This window comes from Apteryx rowi, unplaced genomic scaffold, assembly GCF_003343035.1.
Source record: "Apteryx rowi isolate R43461 unplaced genomic scaffold, aptRow1 scaffold_56, whole genome shotgun sequence".
Lineage (NCBI taxonomy): Eukaryota > Metazoa > Chordata > Aves > Apterygiformes > Apterygidae > Apteryx > Apteryx rowi.
Window position 1 is genome coordinate 1769787 of NW_020450827.1, and position 26411 is coordinate 1796197.

Sequence of the window (26411 nt, forward strand, 5' to 3'; positions counted from 1 at the left end):
TTCTTTCTTCCAGATATATGAGGTTCTGAGTGTAATCCGGGATATTGGTGCCACAGCTCAAGTGCATGCTGAGAATGGTGACATCATTGCTGAGGTATGTCATATTTAATCTGTGGATTGTTAACTGCAAAATACTGGGAGAGGTTTACACTCAAAATCCCTCTCTGCAAACAGAAGGACTTTTAAGGGCACTGCCTCTATGGGCATAGCTGTATCAAGGAGGCAAACAGAGCTGTACATCTAATCTCATCCCCTTTATTGTCAGGGATAAAGCAGGTTTTCATCTCTGTCTTTCCTCTATAACTGAAATACTGTGTCTGGATGGGAGTCACTGCATATAGCAAAAGTTCTGCAGTAACTCAGAGCAGGGGCAGTGGGAAGAAATATAAATTATACAGTACCTGGGATGCTGATGTTTGGGATCTGTTCATCTTTTAGACAGCAATGAAAAAGAAATGTTAATAATATATTTGGATTTAATCTAATCTCCAGCTCATTTTATACTTTGGGTCTCAAACATATAAAGGTTGGAGCTGCAGAGGATTTCTGCATTGTGTGACTGGGGGAAAGACTACCTGAATCTTTGGGCCAAGTTACCTGCAGTTACAGGGTGCTTTTTTTATGAGATACTTTTTTTCCATGCCTTAGAGGTTATTTTGTAGACCCAAATGTGCAGTAAAAGTTGAGGGGCTATGAGCCCAGTGTGAAGCAAATCAAAATGAAAAGTTTCCCTAACTTCCTGTGAACAAATCAGCCAGGGTTTTTTAGAGCTCTGGTTATTCTCCACAGGGGAAGTTGGACAGGACTCTGGTTCTAATGCCATTATATAAAGCCCCATGTGATCATTAGCTAGTACAGATGCCTGGGATCTCATTTATACCTTTATTTCAGACAGCTCTGAGTGTTGCAAGAACAAATGAAGTTGCTTTAAGTCCTTTTCCTGCTTTTTCTCTCTCTGCCTTAGGAGCAGCAAAGGATCCTGGAACTGGGAATCACAGGACCTGAAGGGCATGTGTTGAGCAGACCTGAAGAGGTGAGGACTTTGCCACCTTTGCATTTACTCCCCCGATTTTTATCATTTGTGTTGTCATCGGGTACTTCCTATTGGGATGAATGTGGCTAGAAATACATTTTCACCCTAGGTATAAACAATGTTGCTGTATGGAGTAAAAGAGGAGACTAAGAGGTGTTTCTAGGGACTAACAAACCCATTCATTCCCCCCAAATTTAGGAGCCCCTCAGCCTCTGTATTGGGGGAGGAAGCACCTCCAGGAAGTAATTCATCAGCCCTCATTCAGCCTTTGGAAATGCCCCTTCCTTTCTGTTGACTATTGGAGGGAGTCTAGAAAGGCTTTGCTCCCACCTCAGGTGAGGCAAGATGAATTTGAGCCACAGAGCCCATGATGAGCACTCAAGACATGGAGAGCTGTTGGTACTTTGCACATCTTCATTTCAGCCCTTTGGTAGGTCAAACTGGAATTCTGCATTAGGAGATGTAGAAGATGGCCTAGATGCTCTGCCTGTGGACACTACGGCAGGAAGAGCACAGACTGAATCACCAGTTCCTTGATTCAACCGCTGCACTGGAACACTTGTAGAAGGAGTCCCTGAAGAATTTCCTGCTCTGATAGAGCTAGAACTTGAGGTTCTTGTAATTTCTCATCACTGTCAGTGGGAATTTTGTGTGACTAAAGACTTCAGAATTTGGATTTATGTAGGGTAGAATTCTGCTGCTGACTTTTCTAGATCCCATCTTCTTTCTGGGCTTCTCTCTGAGCCCTTATTTCATCAAGACTTCCTTTGAATCAGCAAAAGTTCTTATATATGACCAAGTCCTGACATTCTGTCTTGGGCACTTGCATAACTTCCATTACCATAATATTTGATCATTTGCTGAACATTTTACAGGTGGGGGATTTTTTTACACCAAGGCACTAAGTGATTTGCCTAAGGCACAGAAAGTACGTACCAGAGAGGGAGCTAATTCTCACATCCTAGGCTAGCACTTCAGTGTACTTAACCTCCATTCTTCCCCGTTGATTTCTCTTGGGTGAAGTGCCCAAATCCCATTGATCTCACTTCCTTTAAGTCTGTAAAATTGGCCTTTCAGATTGGTTTCCATTGCATTCCTCATTTCTGATCTCCCGGTATCTCTAGGCTAGACATCTTGCCGTGGTGTTCTGGGCGTTCCATTATGTACAAGCAGTTTTTTTGTTTTGTTTTTTTTCCTCCTCCAGGGTAGTGGGGCTTTGCTGACTGCCAGATGTGGTCCTGCTGGAAGCTGTGTGTGTGAGATCATCCACACATGCCCCTCATGCTCTCTCTGTTTCCTCCCCCTGGTTCAGACAAGCAGCACCCGAGACATTTCAGTAGGAACAGAAATCATTCAGTTGCTGCAGGCAGAAGGAAGAAAATGCCTGGCCTGGGCAGAATGTGAATCCTCGCAGAATTTGCGTTTGGCTCCGGGAGCTGGGATTGTCTGCTTCCTGGAAGTTGTGAGCAAACACTTGCACTGAGCCTTCCACCCACTCCTGCATTTCTTTCCATATTTTTTGGCTTGCATGAGGAGAGCAGGAACAGATGCTGGCATGACACTTGGGGCTCATCTGTGGAGTACCCCTAGACTTCTGTTAACTTCAAAGAAAGGCCACTCCTTACCTTGGAGGGTCTGGCTCTCATATTAGCCCAGTCTTGTCTGGCTACTTCAAAGCCCATCCCTGGTGGAATAGGAGCTTTAAAGTCTGAACTGCATGGTTCCCTGGTTTGGTTTGTTTGTTACATCTGTCTCCTGCGCTATGCAGAAATGCATTCTTTCTCCGTGTAATTAGGAAGGCTGCCCGAGGACACGTGGCTGCCTCAAATGAGGATCAGTAGAGCCTCTTCCCAGTGTCACTGAGGAGCCACAGTGCAGCTGAGCTCAGCTGTCTGCCCAGAGGGGAAGCACTTGGTCCAAATTGTCCTCCTTTAAAGACATAGGAAACAGAGGGGGAAATGATGTCATCTGGTTCCCTCCCCTCCTTTTCCTGAACACAGGAGCAACTTTGTGTTTTTAAAACCATACAACTCCTTTTAAGCTGGCTGATGACAAGGGCCAGATCCTGAGGATGGCTGCAGACCCAGAATTCCTGTTAACTTCAGCATGAGTGGACATTTCTTGATATCCCTCTGGGGTGCTGTTAACACTAGAACTGGCTTTTCACACTGCCCCTTATAGTGTGTAAAGTCTGTCCTACTTTATGACTTTATGATGGTTGTTGTCCTACTGAAAATTCACTTTATTCAGAGCTCCATCTAAAGCAAACCAGCGGGAGTTATTCCCACTGCCTTTGCAGAACTCTGGGTCAGGGAAATGTTGAACAAGACCCTGAAATATTTACTGAGTCAAAACTCCCACTGAATTCAGTGGCACTTTTGTCAGAGTGAAACATTCAGGGTCTGGCCGTGTGCATTTGTGTCTTCCTCAAACCATACACATCTGAATTCCCAGGCTGAGCACAAGGCATGAATTAAGGCTTAAGTTGCACTGCTGACTCATGGTTTTAGCTTGCTCACCTCAGTAACCTGGGTTGAGCCAAGGTAACAGTATTTAGCACGTTGTTCCAGCTAGCAAAGGGAGCCTTAATTAAGACACCACTATTCCAAGTCAGCATCAGCCATCACTTTCTGGAGAACTCTCCCCCTTATAACTCAAATCCTTCTGTGATGACTTTTTGGATCCATCATTTTTGTTTTTATTTTAGCCACAAAAACGCTGAAAACACAAGCAGTCCAAGTGCTCCAGGAAATGTCTGTCTTTTTTTCCAAGAGAACTGCTGTGTTAGGGCTTCTAATGCATTCTGGTAATTGCAAACATTCCCCTCGGACTAGTTGTTGGGTTATTGTTATGTGCCTGTCACCATAGCATCTGGGCACAAGGCATGAATTCAACAGCCTTATTCTCTTCTGTGTAGAAAATTTTCTCCTCCTGCTTAGCAGTTGCTTAATATCTTTCAGTATAAAGCCTAGAGATATTGTTTTATCCCTGTTTAAAGATGGGGAAACTAAGGCACAGTGTGGAAACGTGACTTCCAAGTGCCGCGGGGACAGCTATGTGCAGGCCCACTTTAAACGGGCAGTTTGCAAACTAGTACCATTGCCTGGAAACGTTGGCCAGTCTTAAGTTTTCTCCTTGTCTCTCAGCAGGGACAATTATGCTTTTCTTGGCTCTTCCTTTCAGCTTCCCTCTTCCCTGCAAGTGCTGCTGGCTGCGGCTACTCCAGTGAAACCTCGTGGAATCAACACCCTTCCTTGCAGTCGTTTCCATTCGGGTGGAGCAGCCCAGCCATAAAATGTCCCCTTTTAGGCTGTAGGGAGCTGGACCTCACCGCTGCTTGGGGAGGGTTAGTCACAAGCCATGGGGTGGTGGCAGGCTAGGACTTTAACCCTTTCTGTGCTAGAAACCAACCTACTGGGTTTGGGGGGCTGCTCTTTTTCCTTTTCTTTCTTTTTTAAACACCCAGCTGTTTTTGTGTTGTTTTTCTTGAGCAGTACAGCTGCAAACTGTTACAGCAGTATAACAGGTGGTGGTTTTGTCGGTGTGAGCAGAGCTGTCCTGGGCACTGAGGGCATCAGTGTTTTGAATGCACAGTTACTTTCCTAAGCTCTTGGGTCCTTGATTTCAGGTACCTCATTTGGTGAATCGAGCACAGGGATAGGAGCAAGCAGTCGGTGCATTCTGATTCTGGCACTGATGATGGCTTACTGTGCTTGGCCTCGGATAAGTTGCTACAGAGCAAATTTTCAGAAGTACTGAGCATGTTCCAGTTCCACTGGAGTTCATGGGAGGTGCTGGTAGCCTCTTGCTTTCGGGAATCGGCCAGCTGATTGATTGCTCTGTGTTCCAGTTTCCTCTGTTGTTCACTTGGAAAATGTCTTATGTTATTGCAGGCTCAGTTCTCCATAACACTAGACACAATAAGCATTGCTCTGTTGTTAAATTTGTCATCTGGACTGATTCGATTAGGATGTGTGATCTGTAAAAGTCCTGTGCAGTGATTACATTTATTCTAAAACTGTATTTATAAAGTAGCCTCTCAGTCTTGCTGAGGATATCTCTCTACACATGCAAGAAAAAGTAGATGATTTATGGGGTGGTTCACACTCCGTCAGATCCCAGGCCAGATATTGTAGCGGAGGGTACAATTTAGAAGGCTTGTTTGCAAACGTGGCTTACCAGAATATGTGGCTACAGCAGCTCTCTTCCACGTGGGCTGGAACATGAATAGTTTTGCTGAGTCAACATTTAGTTGCTTATTTTTGACTAGGTTAAAGAAGGGGCTTAATCATACTGACCTTGAGCACCTGGAGTGTTATTTTAGGACTTAGGCTGCTGCAGAGAAACTCTGAAGCGGCCTGGGAGGAAAGGTAGTAATGAGAGAGGACTACAGCTTGATGTAATTTTAATTATCCTGATTATACTGTACCCTTTTCTGGCTCAGAATCGGAGCGGTGGAAAGTCTCCCATCTCGGTTTTGCATGCCCTGTTTTCCCCTGAAAGCAGAGGGCCTGACCGTCTGAAGGTGAACGGGATATGCTAATATACAGGGATATTACAAACTTGCTGCTGACTTTGTTTTTCAGGTGGAGGCAGAAGCTGTGAACCGGGCAATAACCATCGCCAACCAAACCAACTGCCCCCTCTATATCACCAAGGTGATGAGCAAAAGTGCCGCTGATGTCATTGCTCAAGCCAGGAAAAAGGGTAAGTTATTACCCTTGGATGAAAGCACCCTATTAGCTCATGCAGTTCAACTGTTTGCCAACATAAGCTTGATTCCTACAGGAGAGGTTTCTTTTTTGCAGTGCTTTTTTAAAAGGTCCCAAGCAACCTCTTCTGTCTTGTCTCCCACAGACAAAGTATTCACTGGTCGTATCTGTGCCAGGAGCCATTCCTCCTTTTCAGCCTAGAGGCTCTGTCTTCACACTCAACCTATCGCACTGAGCCATGCGCCTGTATGTTACCTCAGAGTAAATCCATGCTGTCTCCACTTAACAAATCCCCCTGGAGATTGCAAGCTGTGTTCTCCTTCCGGCCTCTGTGATCTTGCCTTGGTGCTCTCTGGTGAGCTGCTTCCTGGGGTCAGAAATGATTCCAAGAGTCCCGATGGAGGGCTCTGACTTACGGGCCCTGTTGGATTTAGCTGGAGTAGCTACGGAGATTACCGATTCCAGCTATCTGCTGTGCTCCTTGCTCATCAAATAGATGTTCCTCATGTGCTGTAACTCGCAGCCTGGCATCCTAACAGCAGCTGAGATCGACAGTCTGGGTTAGGCTGTGAATTGCAGTTGCTTCTGATAGCTCTGCCTGAGAAGGCTGCAGGAAGCAGGACTCAGTCCTGCCTTGGACACTGCTGCCCTATGTCTCCTCTCTCTAAGTGAGAGGAGCTGCACTACTGTGAACGATGCAGTAGTTTCTTCCAAGTCCTGACCTCAGTGTCTTGCCCCCAAGGAACAAGGGTTACAAAGCACAGTGAGTGCCTGTCTCCCTCCTTTATTCTGTGACTAAATCCTTAATTTCTATTTAAAGTGTCTCTGTGTGGGTGAGTAAGCAGGAGGGATAATTTCCCCCCTCCTTTGCTCAGGGTTGGATTTAATTTTATGCGGTATAAATAAGCCCGAATGGATATACAAATGACATCACTTTCCATCTGGGTGTTTGGTGCTAGAAGAGCAAACTTCCTACTGCAGCAAACAGATTTGTATTTGTGTATGAGCTTACAAGTATTTTGATCCCATGATTCCTGTTAAATGAGTTCAGAGTTGGTAAGGAGGACTGATTTCCAAGGCATCTCTTTCTGTTCGTGGCATGGAAAGCAGCTCAAGCTGTTTGGGATTAACCTTCTGCTCCTAGCTCCATTAGTGGGCCTCATGAGTATCAGAGAGATCATGTTGAAGTGAGAAGATGTGGTGATGTGGCAAAGTGGCTACATGTTGCAGCATCCCAAAAAACAACTTGATGTGTCTGCGCAACTCAATCCTATAAGCCGGGGAAGCATCCTTCCCTTTTTCTAGATAAAGGAGTGGGGACAGATGCACTACAGAGGCGCAACATCAACAAAAATACCTCCTTCCTGTGCTCACTGACCCCTGCGACCACTGGCTGACAAGTGGCAGGGGGCTTGTGGATGAGGGACCATGCACTTGCATTGCAAAAGCCATAAAACACAACCTGACTTGGCTGGATGTTGGCCTGCCCATGAAAGATGCAGGATTGTCCCAGGTGAATGAGCCACAAAACTCACTTTACTTAGCTTCCTTAGCGAACTAGCAGTTTGCTAGTTTGCTACAGTTTTCAATCAGATTGCATTTTTTCCTTATAAGGAGAATTTGGGGTATAAGTGGCACACCATTCTCTTTTCCATTATTTAAATAATTCAATTTAAACGCTGTTTAGTTACCCAGTTGGGTAACCGAAGAGGGCCACACACACTACCCTTGCCCTCCCAAGCAACAGAGGAAACATAACTGAAGACTATCCAAGGCAAAAAACAAAACAGAATTGATTTGCTAAATAGAAAAGAACGAACGTTATTTAAAGCCAGATGTTCCCAGTGGCATTTGTATGGAGGAGATTCCCCGCAGACTCTGTCGTTGGCAGATCTGGGAGCTCAAAACATCACTCCCTGCAGAACAATCCTCCCAATGTATCAGCCCACAACAGGCCTCCCATTAATAGCCAGCGTGTGTTTTGCCTTGTTCTGATTTCATAACCCTATTTGTGGCAAGTGATGTCAGACGGACTCTTCCTCTGCTGCTGCTTCCCCTCTAATAAAGGCTGTTCCTACACCTCCTGTTGCAGTGTGGTCCTGCAAGCAGCATGAAGCCAGTTAGTGCATCGTTCTGCCTCAGCTAATCCACTCTTTCCCAGCTAGCTTGAGAGGCTGTAGACTTAGCAGCAGTTTGAACAAACTGGCAAAAGATCATACTTTTGTGTTCTGTATGGTGAAGTATTTAAGACCTGCTGACCAATTCTGGCATGGCCCTTGCCAGTCTTTTCAAATTCAAGTATTTAGTATTAGTATTTTAACCACCCACATCTTTTGCAGGCAGATGCAAATACGTGAAATGTCTGGGCTCGGAAGCCAGGTGGACAGGCACTTTGCAGAGATTTCAGGAAGGTTTCATTTGGTGAGCAGATCTGTGGGGCTACCAGCTTCCACAGCTTTTGAAGTTGCAGCATTGTGCATCTGCTTGCTGTGCAGATGTTGCTGGTGCATTCCAGCATGCAAAGTATCATGGCCTTAAAGATCATCTGTTCCTTCATGTGGTTCCAAAAATGCTAATAAAGAGGAAGGATGCACTGCTGGTTAGTGCACTGGACAGTGAGTCAGAAAGTCTAATTTCATTTCCTAGTTCTGCCACAGATTTGCCTTGTACCCTTGGGGGAATCGCTCAGTTTTCCTGAGCCGCATTTGTGAACCAGAAACACTGATACTTCCCCTCAGTGGTGTGCTTTCTCTTTAGGCAGTAACTTTTCTGACACGAAGTCTCTCTCAGCAGGTCTCTTTACATTGCCTACTCCAGTAAGGCCAGCCTTGTTAGAGCTGTAATACATACACATTTATAAAACTATTTCAGGCGCTATTCTTCTTCTTCTTCTTTCTTTTTCTTTAATGTCCCTTCTGATTGAGCCAGACTGGATTTCCTCACTCTCTTACAATTCCCCTCGGCCTCTTCTGTAAGGTTCCTGGCCCAGAATACAATGAATCTGCTGTAACCCTTTCCAGCACAGTTAATCAGCGCTGACCTCAGCAATTGTGTGAAGGCGTTGTGCGTGTTTTGCTGCTCTAAACTCTTATCAGTAACAATATCTTTACTACTAACTCAGGTATTTAGAGGTCTGGATATTTATTCTGGGGAACTGATTTTTGGAAAATGCTTATATTTCTTTAGAGATCTCAAGATAGGCATATACAATTAAGAGCTTGCTTGTGAAAACATATGCCATTAGTAATTTAACACGGTTTCAGAGAAGCGTTGAATAGGCCAGGGGTTTAATGATATCTGATCATCTTGTTACTTAGGGCAGTGAATTTAATCCAATGTTGTGTTTGCAATCACATACTTAAGAGGAATCCCCAAGAAACCCTGCAGGGGTTTCAGTGCTGTGCTGTGCAGTGCTGGCCTAAGTTACCCAAGGAAAAAACTTCATCCTTTTTTTAGAAGGATGCTTTGTACTTGGAAGCCAGGCTGGAGATGCATGTTGCTTGGCACTCACAGCAGGTTTGCCTGTATTCCTGTCCTGTAGGCACAGTGGTATATGGAGAGCCCATCACAGCCAGCCTGGGAACTGATGGATCTCATTACTGGAGTAAGAATTGGGCTAAGGCAGCAGCTTTTGTCACTTCCCCACCACTGAGTCCTGACCCAACCACTCCTGATTTTCTCAACTCGCTGCTGTCCTGGTGAGTAGAGCTCTGTGTGTTCATACAACACGTGCTTTGTCAGGAGAACAGCGGGCAATAGAAATAATAGCTGTTGCTGCCAGCTAGCAAAAGGCTGTTTTACCTTGAGTGGTAAACCTGTGATGATAAACATTGTAAATACCTATCACTGTCTTTTTTAAGTGGGGACCTCCAAGTTACTGGCAGTGCCCACTGCACCTTCAACACTGCTCAGAAAGCTGTCGGAAAGGACAACTTTACCCTGATCCCTGAAGGAACCAATGGGACTGAAGAGAGGATGTCCATCATCTGGGATAAGGCTGTGGTATGTCACACAGGTCACTGACTGATTGTATTGTGGCTGGAGCAGAAGCCCTTGCACCGTGTACCAGCCTTGGGGCTGCTTTAAATTCTGCCACCATTCCACCTATGATTCTGCAGTCTAGAAAATGCAGCCTATGTAACATTTGGTAGCTCTTCTTTTCTAGTGCCTTTTTTGTACCTCTATGCCAGTAACAGAATAGCAATTGAGTGGAGAGCATTGAATGACAGGTCTGGATCTTCTCTTCTTTGGTCACAGTTAATTTCTGACCTAAAAGTGCCAGTCTACGAGGAGCAGTTGAAACTCTGTTCATGTGTGTTTTATTATCTCTTTTTTCACCTGTAAAATGCTGCTGAGGCACTGATCAAGCAGCAGTTTTCACATTCCTTCGTCAAGGTTTGCAAGGTAGTAGGACTGTGTGGCCAAGTGCAATAGATAGCTAGAGCAATGAAAGGCGGCTTGGGTTCTGTGCCTTGTGTACCCGTGTACCTTCTGTACCAGGGTTGAGTGTGCGAGCAAGACAAGTTCCTTTCTTTTCTGTGCCTTAGGCTGTAAGCAGACATTCAGAGCTGGAAGACCTGCAGGAGTGTGTTGTCATCTCCCCCTAAATGCTTGTTATGGCCGCTTTGCTTGAGGTTCTTGCCCCTCTAGAGATCACTGAGAATTTGTTTTCGATGGATGTGCTGTCAGCCACTTGCTTTTCAGCATAGTCCCCACCTGGCTAATGCAGTGACTCTTTTTGTTTTTCCCCAGGTGACTGGCAAGATGGATGAGAACCAGTTTGTGGCTGTGACCAGCACAAATGCAGCTAAAATCTTTAACCTTTATCCAAGGAAGGGCCGTATCGCAGTGGGCTCTGATGCTGATCTGGTTATCTGGGATCCTGACAGTGTCAAGACAATCTCTGCCAAGACTCATAACATAGTAAGGATAATTTCTGTGGTGTGAGCTCTGCTGCTTATCTCCTCCTCTCTTCCCTCAATGCCAGACTGTGCTACTGAGAACTGTAGCTCATGACAGCTCAGGACTTTTTCCTCCATGCCCCAAGCCCTCTCTGGTTTTACATCCACTACAGCTCAGTTGTGTGAACAGAAGGAAAAACCACTGAGTCCAAATCTGAATGAATACCCTGAGATTCCCCTCAGCAAAGGGATGGTGTGCTGTATCTGAGTGTTGGACACATGGATCTGAGCACACAGAAAGCTCTTTAAATCTTTTAAAATACCAACAGGCCTCTTACCACAATATGTCATTTATGACCTGGCTCACTTGTGGTGGGAATGTGAAATGGGCCTTTTCTAGTTGTGGTCAGTGAAGCATGTCAGCTCAGGGACACCTTAGCTGGAGCTTTCATTCAGATCAATGAGGCTGAGGGGATTTACACCACATACTGATCTGGCCCTGTGATTGCTGCAGGCCTCTAACTGTGTTCAGGCTTTACTGGTCTTGCCCCTCATCTCTGCTGAGAGGCAGGGTTAGCTGTGCAGGTCCAGAAGTTGGTGGATATCCAAGAGGAGGAGGGGACTAGAGAAACACTGATTTCAAGCACCGTGAGCTGAGTGAATCCATAGGGGCATGTGTGTGGAGTCATATTTATACATGATTTTACTGATCATCATCTCCATGCTAGTTGGTGCAGAGAGACACAAGGCAGCTTCCAAACCACCATTTCTTTTGCAGCTTTGTGGTGGCACTGTTTGCTTGTGGCACACAGTGGTGTCCCAGGTCTTACACCTGGCTCCTACAGTGAAAAAGTTGTCCCACCCTGTAGGAAACTGCAGAATGGTCCCAGTGCAAAGGACTGGTTGGAGTCTCCCTGTGACCTTCTAGCACTGTCTCAGAGAAAGCAACCACTGTTTGCATTTGTTGACAACTTGTTTCACTGCTGGCAATGAACCTGTGGAGTGTTTCCCTGGAAAAAACTTCTTGTTCTTTTTTTCCATGAATGGTTTAATTCACTCTGGAGCTAAAGGAGCAAAATTTTCTTCCACACTTGGATCCCTGGGCACATTCACAAAGAAACTTTTTTTAAAAGGTTTGGTTCACTTCCCTGTGACTTAACTCTGTGTTGGAATTGGTCACAGATGGCCTGGATTCATTGTGCCTGTGCTTAGACTCCAAACAGAGGCACCCATACTCAGAAGTCTAGTCACCTTAATCACTTTAGAGGTGTTTCCAGACTCATCACACCTCCTATCAGGAGATGCCTGACTTGCGTGGGATTCCAGGGAGATACTGCTATTAGGTGCCAAGTTTAGTGGTCTGAGTCTGGGTTTGTGGTTATAGGAGCTGAATAGCTCAAAGGGCTGGAAGTAGCTTGCTGGCTTGAATATCTGAAAGTCATTGCCATTTAATGACTGTTGTCTTTGGGAAATGAACTAGACTCTTTAAATTTCCTAACAAAAAATTGAAAGACCTTATCTTTTGTGGATATGCTCCAGTACAGTCATGACTGACTCCATACCATTGCCAGATTTTGCTGTAGATCTTCTGGAGGAGGTTGAAGGAGAATCAGATCTACCTTGGAACAAGCATTCAGAAATGCTTTATAGGCTAAGGACTGTAGGTTCCCACTGAAACTCTTGTGTCATGTTGGAGGTCTCAGCACTCAATGATCAGCAGTCGCTGAAGGCTGCATCTTTAAGATCAAACATGGTGCCAAGGCTACGGAGGATGAAGAGCCAGTGCTCTCTTTTCAAGTGGATGGTTCAGAACTTGAAGAACTGTCCAAGAAATAGCAGCCTTTTTGTTACAATATCAGAAGCACCCACAAACTCTCATTGGAGATCAGGCACCTCCTGTGTACAAACTGAAAGTACAGAGACAATTCCTGCCACCAAATCCTTCCAGAAAGGCTTATAATAATGAAGTGGATGGAGGGAAGAGGATGGATGGAGTATGTTTCTGTTCTGGATGCTCCATAGATAAACCAGAGGACAATGTGACTTCTTTGTATAAAGTCCAGCTCTAATCCTCTTCCCCTCTCTCATTACATCACCTGTTATATCTGGCATTGCACCTGCTGGGGTATTTTTTGTGTCTCACACTGCACGTGCCTTGTGATAGAGGAGAGGTTGCTAGGAGCGAAGAACATGGAGCTGTCTTTAAAGTCAAGGCATCCTAGTTTGGTCAAATATAAAACAAAAGCCTCTTTGAAACTCAGGCAGAGTGACTGCTGCGACACAACGAGATGTAGTGATTATGTGGCATCAGATGATTGTTACATTTTTAAATGCTAGAGCAACATATGGACATTTTCCAAGAACTCACACTACTGTTGCCACTGTCTGGCAAGGAAACATTAGGAGCTAGAGAGGAAGATTGTGTTGTTCTTGGAACCAGGCTAGTTCATGAGCTTCTAACCAAGCCTCCTCCTTTGCCACCACAACTTTTTTCATCCTGGACCCTGTTTGCTCTCAATTTAACCGCCTTTCCAACTAATTGTAAATCTGCAGTCAAACCTACCCATACTTAAAACACACTTCAAGATAAAACTCCATCATTAGCTCAGTAAAAAAGGCCTGGATTTGTCCTAGAGATGGTTGCTAGACTAACAGTCCCCAAATAACATGGTTGTAGTGCATCTTGTGCCACGATGCTTCATGGGTGGGACATTTACCAATGGTTCTTTTAAAACTTCTCTTTTTTCCATGGTGTAATGTTTCAAATCCTATTAATTGAGGATGAGCAATCCCATTATGGTAAGACAAGATTGTCCTGGTCCCTGACCCATTAACCAAAATACTGGCATGAAATAGTTTTTAATAATTATCACTATGTTTAATTTGAAGCTCAGAGTAAACTTGATTTGGCTCCTAAATCCATTACAGTACATAGGATCTAGGCGCCTAAATCCATTTAAACAGTTGGGCTTTGAGGTATTCTCATTTGGAATGGTATTTCCTCTTTATGAATCTTGTCTCAATAGGAATTCTGCATGAGTAAGTCCTCAGTAAATTTAATGGATAATAAAGACAAGTCTTACTATTACACCACAGTATGTACAATTCAGACAAATGCTGTTGGGTTTGCTTCCATCTAGCCTCAAAACTTGGGGAATTAGCATGACTGGTGATTGCTAATTAAAGCACAGCAGGTTTTGTTGGGAGGAACATGTTTGCTTCACACTATCTTTTTGTTTGTCCTAGTCTGTGGAGTACAATATCTTTGAAGGCATGGAGTGCCGTGGGTCTCCCCTGGTGGTTATCAGCCAGGGGAAGATAGTGCTGGAGGATGGGAATCTCCATGTGACTGAGGGCTCTGGACGGTATATCCCCAGGAAACCATTTCCTGACTTTGTTTACAAGCGCATCAAAGCAAGGAGCAGGGTGAGTATGGATGATAGATGCACATTTATTCTCTCCCTGGAACTCCTGAGTTAAAGTGGGTGGAAAACAGATGCTATCCCCTGGCTTGCTGAACACATGCACTTCTGTAACAGAAAATGTTCCCTGGATAAGAGCCATATTTATCTCATTCCTCATTTATTTTTGCTTTTCACTTAAGTCATTACAGGGATATGCTTGGCCTGGACTTGTTTTTTGCTGCAAATTTTATTTCTGCTCTTTAATTCTTCTCTGTCTCGGAGTCACCTCGACACAGTGTGTGTCTAGGAAGAACTGTCCAGTTTGGACATGAGTCAGTCTGCAAATAACCCTGCAGGGTTCTCTGATCACAGGAGTATCAAGTGAACTTAGTCATAGCATTTATATATTGAACCTTTCAGCAACAATTTAGAATTCTAATTTATTGTTAAAGATATATCATGCTGCTTTCCCTTCTGTCTTATGCGTATGCAATCAGATGATCTTGTCTGGTGACTAGTGAGTCACAGGCACAACCTACTGATGGTTTAAAAGCGTGAATGTTTCTATTTTTAAGAGGCTAAAATTCTTGGAAATGTGTTTTTGTAAAATACACCCATTCAAAGCAGGAGCTGCCTTCTGATATACCTTTAGTTGGTAAAAACTGACACAGAAGATGGTGCTGAACTCCTAGTGATTTTTAGTTGCCAAGGATTTAAAAAGTTCATTTCCAAATGAAGTCATCAGATTCCTGAGGAGAAAGAAAATGTTTAGATGTCTGAAATACTGCTCTCTGCTGGTCAAATCTGGAGCTGCTTTAGTTCTGCTTATCATAAGTAGTCTACACATTTCCTTGCAAATGTTTTTTTCCTCAATTGTTCATTTGAAGAAATTACAAATTATAAAAATTATGAACTCAAATAATTTAGCACCTCAGAGAACAGAGCCATGGTTTCCACTGTGTTCTGATCTCCCACAGAAATGTGTGTTTGACCTATAAATCCAATTGAGCAGTATCTCAGCTGGAATAATTGCATTTACCCCAATCTAAAGCTCTGAAGTTGGTGATATAAAGCTAGTCTGACTCTTGTTTATGCAGCCCTGGCTCTGTCAGCATTGTTGTGCTTTTTGGTCATAAGTAATAAGTTTCATGAGAGAGTTGTCACGAGTCTTTAATGTAACAACAGGTACTTTGAGATCATCGAAAGAAAGAACTTGTGATGCAGGAGAAGCAATGCTGTCTTATCTAGGCTTCTAACACCAGCTAGCAGCTAGCTGGATCCAAAGGGGTCCAGAACGTGTGTCATTTTAGCCATACTGCTTAAAAGATCAGCTACCACCCAAGTATCAGCGTGGAGGAGATTTTATATGCCTTCAAATCCTGATCCTAAAGATGAATCTTGAAATGTGTCTCTTTGGCTTAGCAACATCTGGCCAGCTCTTTAGGTCTGTTTTGAAGACTGCTTTGACCCTGAAGTCTCCCTGCTTCTGTGTTTTGCAGCTGGCCGAGCTGCGGGGTGTGCCACGAGGCCTCTACGATGGGCCTGTCTGCGAAGTCTCAGTGACGCCCAAGACCGTCACACCAGCGTCTTCGGCTAAGACGTCTCCTGCCAAACAGCAGGCCCCACCCGTGAGGAACCTGCACCAGTCTGGATTTAGCTTGTCTGGTACATGCTTTTATAGGACTAAATTATTTATTACTTACTCCATGAATTCTCTTGAAATTGGAATGAGATGAGAAAAGCTGTGGGATGTTTTTAGCTTGGAGATTATCCCTTTAAAAAGGAAGAAAAACAGTGTAAGAGCTATCACAAAATCCTGTTTATTTGTGTGCTGTGGCACAAATACTGAATACCCCACTGCGTCCTGGGCTCCGCCCTTGGCAGGGTATCTGAACAAAACAGTTTTTGCCCGCTGAGACCAGCTGTGGATCTCTTATGCAACAGATTTGATTTCTGATTGTGCCATTTCAGTGCAATAAGATGTGGAACAGTTTGGCTAGGATCAGCGGCTACTCCTGATACAAGCATCTTTAACAGATTAGGACCAAGTGGTGTAAGGAAATATGCAGAGTGTGACAGGACCAGAGTCTCTGCAAAATGAAAAGTTGAAAGTGCGTGATGAAAACTATAAAATGGAATTAAAAGCCCACTAACATGAAATCACTTAGTCAACTCTAAAACGTATAGGGTTGGGTGGCTCAGTTGTTGGATGGAGGAATAAAGGACAGGTTTCAGTAGAATGGAAGCCAATAAGGGCTTTTTCTCCAAAGATGATGCTTTTAGTGCACTCCGTTGGAGCCTGGTCTAAGAGGACTTGCTGGGTTTCAGCGCAGCCGTGTTCTCCTGACCCCCCCTTGGCCAAGTTCAGCCTGCGGGAGGCTGTCATGTAACTCGCTTGTCTCAACCTCTTCCTTGCATGGGGGACCTGACCTAGCTTCTGTCTCCTCCAGGTGCACAGATCGACGACAACATCCCACGTCGCACGACTCAGCGCATCGTGGCACCGCCTGGCGGACGTGCCAACATCACCAGCTTGGGCTAAGGACCGACCCCTTCTGTGCCCGCGTAGCGGACCAGGGGAGGGGACGGGGGCACCTGGAGACCCTTTTTGATTCTTTTAGAGCCTGTGACAGTTACTGCGGGCAACCAGTGGGGGGGGGGGGGCTGAAGTAAGGCGCCACTTTCAGTCCCCTCAGATTCCCTCCTCATCTTCATCGACCCCTCTCACTTCCCCCTCAGCCCCTACACATTTAAAGAAATAAACCCTGTTTTTGACACCTCTGACATGGAAAAGTAAATGTAAAGAGGATGTTTGAGAGATGTGGCCTCTGTCCCATTAAGCATCTTTCTTTTAATAAAGGAAGGATAAAGTGAATTTCCCGGGAGCTGCCTTTAAGACACACACAGAAAAGGAATAAATAAATAATAAATGTAAAAATTAGCTTTTTTTGTTTTTCAATGTCAAGCAGAAGAGTAGTTCAAGGGTTTTAAACTGGATATTCTGTAGGGTTCTGTGTTCCAGCGGAATAGCTAGGAGAGCATGGAGGGACACAAATCCAGGCCTGTCTGTAACCATTCCCCTGCCACCGCTGTTGAGGTCACTGAATAGCTGTCTGCTGCTGAGAGAGAGAAACAGGACCCAGCGCTAGGAATTGACAAAGTGCATCGCACCCCGTCGACGGGTGAGCTAGAATCGTTGGGGGGGTTTTGTTCTGTTTGTTTGTTTTTTCATTTTTTTTCCTTCTGGATTTTGCTGCAAACTAGGTCCTTGAGGAAACCTTTTTTTTTTTTTTTTTTTAATATTTGTGTGTGTGTTTTTAATATTTTTGTATCATTGTGTTTACGAAGCCTTATCTCAGAACTGGGGCTTTCCCTGTTCTTCCCGGTCCTTCCTGAGCCTCATTCGTGTTACAGACTCCCACCAGTGTCACTGCCACTGCTGCCCTGGTTCTTCAGGTGTTCCTAGGTTGCGTCATTCCAGCCAATGCTTCCCACTTAGCTTCAGTAGGAGGTCACGGAGCAGGTTCATAAGCTATGATCTTCACTTCAATATACTAGGCCTTGAGCTGGTGCAAAAAAGGTGTTGGATACCAGCTGAGAAGCTGGAACAGAGTCTCTTGAGAAGCTTTTAGCAATTAGTTTGTCTTTCATTCCCAGAGGTGGAAATCGATAAGCAGGGGGCCATAGGCAATGAATAACACATTGTCTGAAAAATTTCTGTAGCAGCCACGTTCTCCTTTCCGGCCATCAATGAGCAGTTACTTAAAACCTTGTGAGAGCTTATCTTTAGCGCTCATCTAAAGGCTGGTCAGTTGAGCGCGTGCATGAGCATCTGCAGCGATTCCAGTTAGAGACCAGATGCCCAGCTGTTGTAACTGGGAGTTTCAAAGCAGCTCGATGGGTCAACAGCAGCTGAGAATCTCTCACACACGGTGCAAGTTTCTTCTACAGTCACTTGTTCCTTCAGGAATCTGCCTTTGTGCAAATAGTCATGAGAAGGCCTGTTCCCCACCCTTCCTCAGATGCTTACTGCCTCCAATCTGAGAAACTAGAGGCCTTGAGCAGTCCTTGAGGAGATTTAGGTGCCCCAGCTTCTGTGGCAGTCTGCAGGATCTGGGCTTTTAAACCTCTTCTAGGATTGAAGGTATTTTATCCCTAGCATTGGAGGTTCATGCTTCAGGACATGGAGAATAAATCTGCACTGTTGGAGTCCCACTTAAACTTAGCTGGAGGGCTTGATGGTCCCAAGGCCTTGGACTGTCTCTTAGCACAGAGCGCTTTTCTACCCACAATTAACACAGCATTACCTCCACTGTCTGAATGCCCTGGCACTTATCTGCCTCTTCTGCTTTCTCTTCTATACGTACTTTGCCATGTACATTGACCTTGTTTTTCCGTATTTGTGAGTATTTTTTAAATGGTGTTTACAGGTCCTTTTAAGGAAAAACTAGATATATGAAGGCTTTTAAGAAACAAATACCAAATTTGTTGTTATGAAGTGTAAGTGCTGGGATTTTCAAAGGATCTGGAAGCTATGTAGGTACCCAAACCCTCCCAACATCAACCCCTAATTCCTTTAGGCCCCTTTGAATGTAAAAGTTAAGAAAAGACATCACCATACTCATCTGTCCCTTCATTTTGGTTTAACTTTTGGGTCTTTTAGTTTTGCATAAAAGAGTTTGCACTTTGTTTGTTAAGTAATCCGTAAACGTAATATATATTGCAGCTATTTTCATTTTTTTTTTCACCTGTACTTTGAAATCAATTTGAACGAGTTGGGGAGAAAAAAAAAGAAATGCAAATCCGTTTCAATTCTACGAAACACTCGCGGCTCTTCAGTATTCACTTAAGTCTTCCTTTTTTTTTCCTTCACTGACTCATGACGACTTTTTAGTTTTAATTTGTTCTTCAAAAGGAAAAAAAAAAATCACAAAAAAAGATTTTTGCAGGCTATGTAAGCATGTTTTTTCCTGTGAGAGCTCGTCCGCTTTGTGTCTGTTTAATGAATGTCATATGTAAATGCTTAAAGAAAAAAAAAGTCGATGACTTAATTAATTAATTAACCGCAGTGACTTGAAGCTCTAAAAATAAAAAAGAAAGTAGGATTTAATACTAGCTGGATTTAACCCTTGGATTTGTGATTGTGAACCATGAGTGGAGGAGCTGTAAGTGCTAAAGCTGATCATGTGTGTAGACGAAAAGAAGTACTGATATTTGACCATTGTCTCAATGGCAAAAAAAAAGTCTTGTGTTTTATTCCTTAAGAACTCTGTGTTATATTACCATGGGAACTCCTAATAAAGACAAAATGTTGTTGTTTCACTAGGTGCATCTGTGTCTCAAGGCGATACATGTTCTGTGTAACTGCATATATTGGCTGGTGCCTTCAGCAGATAGCAGTTGACTGGGCTCTGAAATCACTGCTAATGTAGACTGCTGATAATCACACATACGAGTCAGATATACGGTAGCAGAGCTGCAGGTAAGGCCTCACAGTTGTAGTGATAGTAAAGAGCGATCGATGGTCCGCAGTGTGATTTCCTTTGGAGGAAAGGGAGAGCAAGCCTCCTCAGGGCAGTTGTCTGTTTAGGGCAGTATCTGGCAAAGCAGAGACATTTGTCTGAAAACTCCTGGCTCCACATTATGTGGTTAAGTAGGGATCACTGATGAAAGGCGAGCAAAAGAAGCTAAAATTATTGGTATAGTCCTCGGCTCTCCAATGTGTTTCTACTTGGACCTTCATAACAGAGATGGGGAGGGGAAAGTGCAGCCCTAAATAGAAACCACACACAGATAACTGAGTGGGGAGCGTTAGAGCTGGCTGGACACGTTCCAGTGAAACTTTTAGTGGAAGGGGTTGGGTTTTCCTGCGTAGTGGTGATGCTGTGATTGAAATCACACCGGATCACTGCAAGGTCTCTGAACCGGCCAAGACTGTCAGCCCCTCAGGCCTTCGGTTGCTACATCCCTACATCCACAAGGACAACCCACACGGTGGCCGTACCCCAAAGCAGAGCACAGCTGGATTCTGCAATGGACTTTGCAATGCTGTTTAACTCTTGTTCCTAATGTGAACAAAACCAAATATTTAAATCCTTTGTGCCTTGCAATTAGCTTTCTCCACACAGCTTTAAATTTTGTGCCCCTATCCAGTGGGAAGTTTGAACAGGGTTTCTATTTTATCTGTTTGAAAAGGGACAGCAGCTTTTCAATTTGTCACTGAGAAGATGGGCTGTGAATTAAGTCTTCACTAGAAAATAGCATGTTTAGTGTAATAGTGCAGTAACTGTGTTCATGGAGTGCAGTGGAATAACCAAGACAGGCTGAGCTCAAAGTTTATACTGTAAGCTATCAACGTTAATGGAGTCACCATTTTGCCCAATTTTGCCAAATTAATGGTGAAGGACACCTATCAGCTGGCCAACAAGTGGGTCAGCCTTTGACTGGTATTTAATGAGAAACATGAGGCAATAGTCATCCACTGACAGAAAACTTTTGGTTAGGCTGTGGTCCTGGCTCTGTCACCAAAGACAAGCAGTTATCTGGTTACTGGCGACTTAGATTAGATATTAGCATGTATGCAATGAAATGTCATAGAGCAGGACTGGTGGGTAGCTGTGTATAAGATGTATTAGCTTGTCCCTATGATAATGTCACAGTGAAAGATACACTCAGCCTAAAACACTGATATTTAGTTTACAGATATCTGCAGAGCTTCCATTTGTTATTATTCTATCATTATTTCTTCCTCCAGTCACTAAATTGGAAGGAAGAAACCTTTTCCCCAGGGAATCCATTCCAGGGACCTTATGAACCTAGCCCGTGCTGGAGCAGGCCTTAGAGAGTGCAAGAACAGCAACAACAAAATAAAAAAAAAAATCTACTGAAGCATATAGAAGTTTTTGAGGTCAGGAAGAAGTAATGAACAACCAGATCTAAACCTAACATGTACTGAGGAACCATGCCAGTGAGAAATCTCAGAAGGATATTCAGGTCAGTGGGCAATGCTGGTTTGCTGCTACAGAAGAGCACAGGAATAGCCATATTTTGTCTACCCAGTAATCCAGCTAATCCTTTATGCTGGCACCACTGAGATCCAGCTCATAGCTTATTAGGTATGTGCTGATTTGGTTTTCTGCAGGCCTCCCATTGACTGGTCTGTGACTGTGCATATAAGACCCAGTATAGATCTAATTTGAGCTCAGAATTGGTACAGAATTAGTGGCTAAAAGCAGAAGAAAAAGGAGAAGACAAATTTGACTCAGTGACCTGGAATGCTAGCTGGCGAGGAGGAGAGGCAGGTAAGCACACCTGAGGACACTGTGGCTTCATTTGTCACGCAGTGGGAGAGTGGTTGGGAGCAATAGTTGTCCCTAGTCCTTCGCTGTCCTATTTCAATGTGTTAAGACCAAAGGCAAGATTTCCAAAACCAAAGCTTCTGTGACCTAGGGCTCACTTACAGATATATTCTATATTCTACATAAAAGCACATATATGTGCTACTGTCTAACTCAAGCAATTTTGCAGCAGAGAAGGTTAAATTGCACCATTTTGCATTCCCAGAAGGCTAAAAGGAGAGTTTCTACAGGTCAATACCTCCCACCACAGTAATTTGAGAGTGATTGCACAGGTCCCCAAGGCTCTTCCTTGGCAGAAACACTCCAGGAACTGTTCAGTAACCCTTAGGGTGGACTGTCATGACAGCTGCATTCATGTGGGCTGGGAACATGGTGTCACATAGCTCCAGGCCTTTCTTTTGCCCATCAGCTGCCTTGTAACAACCACCTCCGTTTTGTGCCCCTAACTAAGGTACTATGTATGAATCTGGATAGCTTATGCAGGACTGAAATCCTGTTAATTAACTTTGAATTCCCAAGATTTTTATGACTTTTCTTTTTAGTAATTAAAGCATTTAATACTTTCAGCTGCTTGCTCTATGCTGATACAGGCTATAGCTTCAGAACTGTTTTTTCTCCCTTTAACACAAAAGATGAAGGCTTAGCTTACACCATTAGATGGCAGCAAGACATCATACAAAATCAAAGTTATCAGCTCTCTTGGGCCATGTGGTAAGAGCCATGTAAGATGTAATAAATGTAGAACATGCACAGGATCAATCTAGATGCAGGAAGAATATCGTTTATTAAGGAGGTTTTGACTTTTCTTCACAAAAGCATAATGTCCAAAAACAGAGGCAAGATAGATTTGAAGAAATGGCAGAGCTTTCTTGCCTCTGAAATGGTTCTGTTTCTGTCCTGGCCTTCCTAAATGGATATCATTTTTTTCTTTTTTGGCTTTGTGGAGCAGTTCCCTACGTAAGAAGCTACTGGTGGAAGGGGAATAAGAGGGGAAGCATGAACAACTGCTTGGTTTATTACATTATTTGCCCCACTTGTTTCTCTTTGAGAAAATAGTAAAAAAATAAAAGTACAAAAAAAGAACCAACTGACTGTTCCTCTCTAACCTGGAAAATATGCAGAATTTTGATCTGTGCTCTTTTTACCAGTAGCAGAAATGGTTTCCCTGAAAAAGAAGAAAAAAAAAACAGAGAAAACAAAACCATTTTCTTTCTTGAAAACAATCAAAACAGTGATTCTATTCAGCAGTAAACTGTCCCACCATCTCTTTCCAAGAGCTAGCTTCTGGCTAAAAGCTTCAAGAGACTCATTTCCCTCTTTGCTACTGTTCCTCCTATTCCCCTTTCTCCTTGTAAAACCGCAAACTTTGCCAAATGATTGTTCTACAAGTAGACGAGATTATCTGGTTTTTCTCCCAGACAGATAACACAAGCCAGAGAAGCTGCCCTCTGCTCACGCTAGTAAGTTATGACTGACTTACTGCCTTGGTGCTCTAACTGCGGATTTGCCATTAGGGACTTGAGCGTGTTACTCTTTTAACCCTTTCTTCTACTCCGCATGCCGCCACGTCCTGCTGCAGAGCCGCAGCCCACGCCGCTGTGCAACCAAAGGCACCCTGAACGGCGTGAGTGCGGCCAGCTAATGTGCGCTGATGGAAGCCACAGCGCCTTCTCCTTGCTGGCGCCTCGCTAGTCATCGCACTGAGTTACAGTCATGCGAGCCAGAACCGATGAAACGCTGTGTGGATATACAGTACTAGCCACCGTCTAAAACGGTGGAAAGCTCTGACTCCAATGAGCCTACATTTTTCAGATTTTGGCTATAGATATGGATGCCTGTTGCTGGTACATGTAAGGGCATAGGAAAAAACACAGACTCTCTTTTTGCAATAGTCCTTTTTTTTTAAAGTTGCAACATCACATATTATACACTTGCAAATATGTTGTGCCTGCTGCAACCTGGTTGCAGTTAGGGCCAATTTGCAGTTTGCCCCCCCAAGTGTATTTTAAGCAGTAATTATTCTTACTGTTTAAAAAAAAAGTTTTAAATTGCTCATTTTTCCCATGTAAGCTATGAGTCGAAGTGCCATAACATTTAACCAGTAGTGTTTGGATTGTTAGGATTATAATGTAGAGGTGACAAAAGCTTCATGCTTTGGCTGGTATTTGAGGGCATTTATATTTAATGCCTTTCATTCAAAGCATTCCTAAGATTAAAAAGTAGTGCAAATGCAAGAGTAAATAAATTGCAGCTCACTGTTAACTAGACAGTTTTGTCAGCAGCTTATTCTACTTTCCGAAGAGATGCGAAATGACTGTTTAAATTGCTTACATCTTCTGATGGGAATTAAAAAAAAAAAAAAAAAAACACCCTAACAACCACCAAATTTCAGTTCTAAAAACATGATGATTACTACCCTTTTTTTGCTTTTGTTTCATTCAAAATTCAGAAAAAAACAAGTGTTTAGAATCTTTATTTAACCTCTCACACTTAGACTCCACTATTATTTCTGCTTCTGTGACAGCCACATCTCTTCCTCCTCCAGTCTCCCTAAAATACCCAGGAGCAACCAGAATATATTTCGCCAACACAACCTGTTGTTCACTAACAGCTAGGTGATACAGTAATGAGGTGTGATTATTACAGCTACTCAAATAATGGATAAAACTGCAGCAACTGCTAGCCTAGCAAATTTCAAGTTAGTTTTTCAGAAAATGCTTAACTAAATGGCTACCTAAACTCTATTTTCCATCAGTCTCAGTCATGTTCTGAGTCCAAACACATGGCAAAAAAGAAAAGCCCTACCCGAAGGCATAATCTGTTCATTAAAACCACTGAATATTTGCTTTTTTTCCTCCGAAGTGGAGCATGGCATTTTTCCACAAGAGGGCACCAGATATGCATGTTTAAGCTGCATTTCTCCTAATTTCTTGAGCCTATTTCCCCCTTTTATTCACATTACTTCCTCCACAAACAGATATGGACCTACTTAAACATAAAGGACATCATAGGATTTAGCACTGATATTATGTATTATGCTTTTCAACACCAAAAAACTCTGCCATCATTTTTTTTGTCCTGGATTAGATGATAGATGCATTTTAAGTTCTGGTTCATACACTGCTGAAATAGTCTGGGCTTTTCTATTAGAAATCACTGCAAGTGTGACAGGGACTCATCTGTTTCTCAGTGCATATTCAAATTCATGCACAAAATTCTACAGCAAAGATATAATATTTTTATTAGCTTCTTCCAGAGAGCCCTGTCAGATTCACCCCATAGGCTTTTCCTACACATTCTAGCAAGATTTTCATCACAAGATAGTTAAAACATCATGAAAATGGCTGCATTTCTCTACCTACCTTAACAATATCAACTAAGCAGAAAAACACTCTGTTTTATTTATGCATCTACTTGTAGCTTTTTCCTCCTACAGAACAAAGAAAAGCATGGCATGGGAGAGGTGGCAACATCTGGAGGTGGCTGTGACCTTGGTGGAGTGTTGCCTTTCTGGGACAGGGAGGGGAAGCCGGTTGCCAAGTCCAACAGAAATTGGGGATTGGATTGAGGCTAGATGACATTCAAATGTCACAGCTCATCAGCTCCATTCAGATTTTTGGCTCAGATGTTAGACAGTTCCCAGGAATGGCTTGCCTTGTGTGATATTGTAAAGAGCAGGAGCATCACGAGATTAAATGTGGCCTTTCTTTCTGGGCTGTTTCATATTACCTCTTGGTCAAAGAGAAACGTGAAGTCCCAGAGGACTCAGCCCAGCTGGACATTTTGAGGCGGAGACCCAAATAGTCTGTGAATTGACCAGGGCTCTGTAGCTGATCCTGTGGTTTGCTCCCCTTTGCTCTCCTACCCTCTCTACTCTCTCGGCTCTGGGCCAACACCGTAATGAACTATCATCCCACATGGTTGCTTGAAGTCAGCTGCATTTTTTTTTTTTTCCTTTAGTAAGCCAGCAGCAGCCACACTGCCAAGTGCTGGAAAAGATTCCAGAGAGGCTAAGGAGGGCTCCACCATGAACCAGGGCTTGGCAGTTGGTTTGAACTCTCAGGAGATATTATATTTTAAGAAACACAGTGAAATAACTCTCCCTTCCATAGGATATCAGGGTAGGCAAGGAAATGAGCTTTTCCTCACTCAGCTAGCCAAAGGCTTTGAAGAATCATCATTTGCTTTCCAGCCCCCTACCGACCTCGCTCCTGTAATTAGATGCACATGTTGTTCCCACACAGAGCAGTAACTGAGGCTTGAAGGTTTTGTCCACTCTTCTCCAGATGCTGGGATCCAGCTGGGATTAACAGCTCCTAACAGGCAAGGTCATTTGAGACAAAACACTGCCCCAAAGAGCCACAGCAGTGGTGCAATTGCTTTGCCTAGTTAGTGGTATCATTTAGGCTGTGCTTATGCAGATGACATTCTTTATCCTTCCAGTATGCTAAGAAGGAATTTGTTTGCAGTAGACTATTTTTACTGCACCTGAATTCATTAATCTCTCCAAAAATAACATTGAAGGCACATGCTTAAAAAATTTTGCTTTCCAGCTTGCTGTGGAAAAAAACTAAGGACCCCCAGTGAGCACTTTACTGATGCCATTGATTTAGTATTTTTGCATGCATGCAAAATCAAATGCCAGAAAAGCATAAGCAGGTAAACTTGATCTGAACAGGGGCGGGAAAGGATCTCTCTCTTCCTTGAGCTACCATTGATTTACTGTGATGAGAGTTTTAATTAAGCCCTTGTACCTTTAAGACATAAGTTATTAGAGGAGAGCAGGGACAGTCTTTCTGAGGGCTTGCTGACAGCCTGAGTTTTCAACATTATTAATCAAAAATGTGGTATTGGTTTTTTGTTTTTTTCCTTTTTGCAGGCACCACTAACTGCCAAATAATGTCAGATGGTAGAGAACAATATGAATCCCCCATAGAGGTCTATAAATAACAGCTATAAACGTGCTTCATAAATTACTCAAGGGGTTATTTTCTCCCACCAGC

The 26411-nt window shown here is 43.5% G+C and overlaps 1 protein-coding gene across 7 annotated transcripts in view; it reads left to right on the plus strand.

Moving 5' to 3' along the window:
* Window positions 1–19372, plus strand: part of DPYSL2 (dihydropyrimidinase like 2) — a 75335-nt gene extending 55963 nt beyond the window's left edge. For all 7 annotated transcript variants that reach the window (XM_026081790.1, XM_026081785.1, XM_026081787.1 and 4 more), the window contains 9 exons: window positions 14–94; window positions 965–1033; window positions 5620–5740; window positions 9287–9443; window positions 9606–9747; window positions 10498–10668; window positions 13893–14072; window positions 15550–15715; window positions 16501–19372. In XM_026081790.1, the coding sequence (XP_025937575.1) occupies window positions 14–94; window positions 965–1033; window positions 5620–5740; window positions 9287–9443; window positions 9606–9747; window positions 10498–10668; window positions 13893–14072; window positions 15550–15715; window positions 16501–16592 (1179 nt within the window). In that variant the 3' untranslated portion in view covers window positions 16593–19372. The remainder of the gene's footprint in view (window positions 1–13; window positions 95–964; window positions 1034–5619; window positions 5741–9286; window positions 9444–9605; window positions 9748–10497; window positions 10669–13892; window positions 14073–15549; window positions 15716–16500) is intronic.
* The last annotated feature ends 7039 nt before the right edge of the window (window positions 19373–26411 follow it).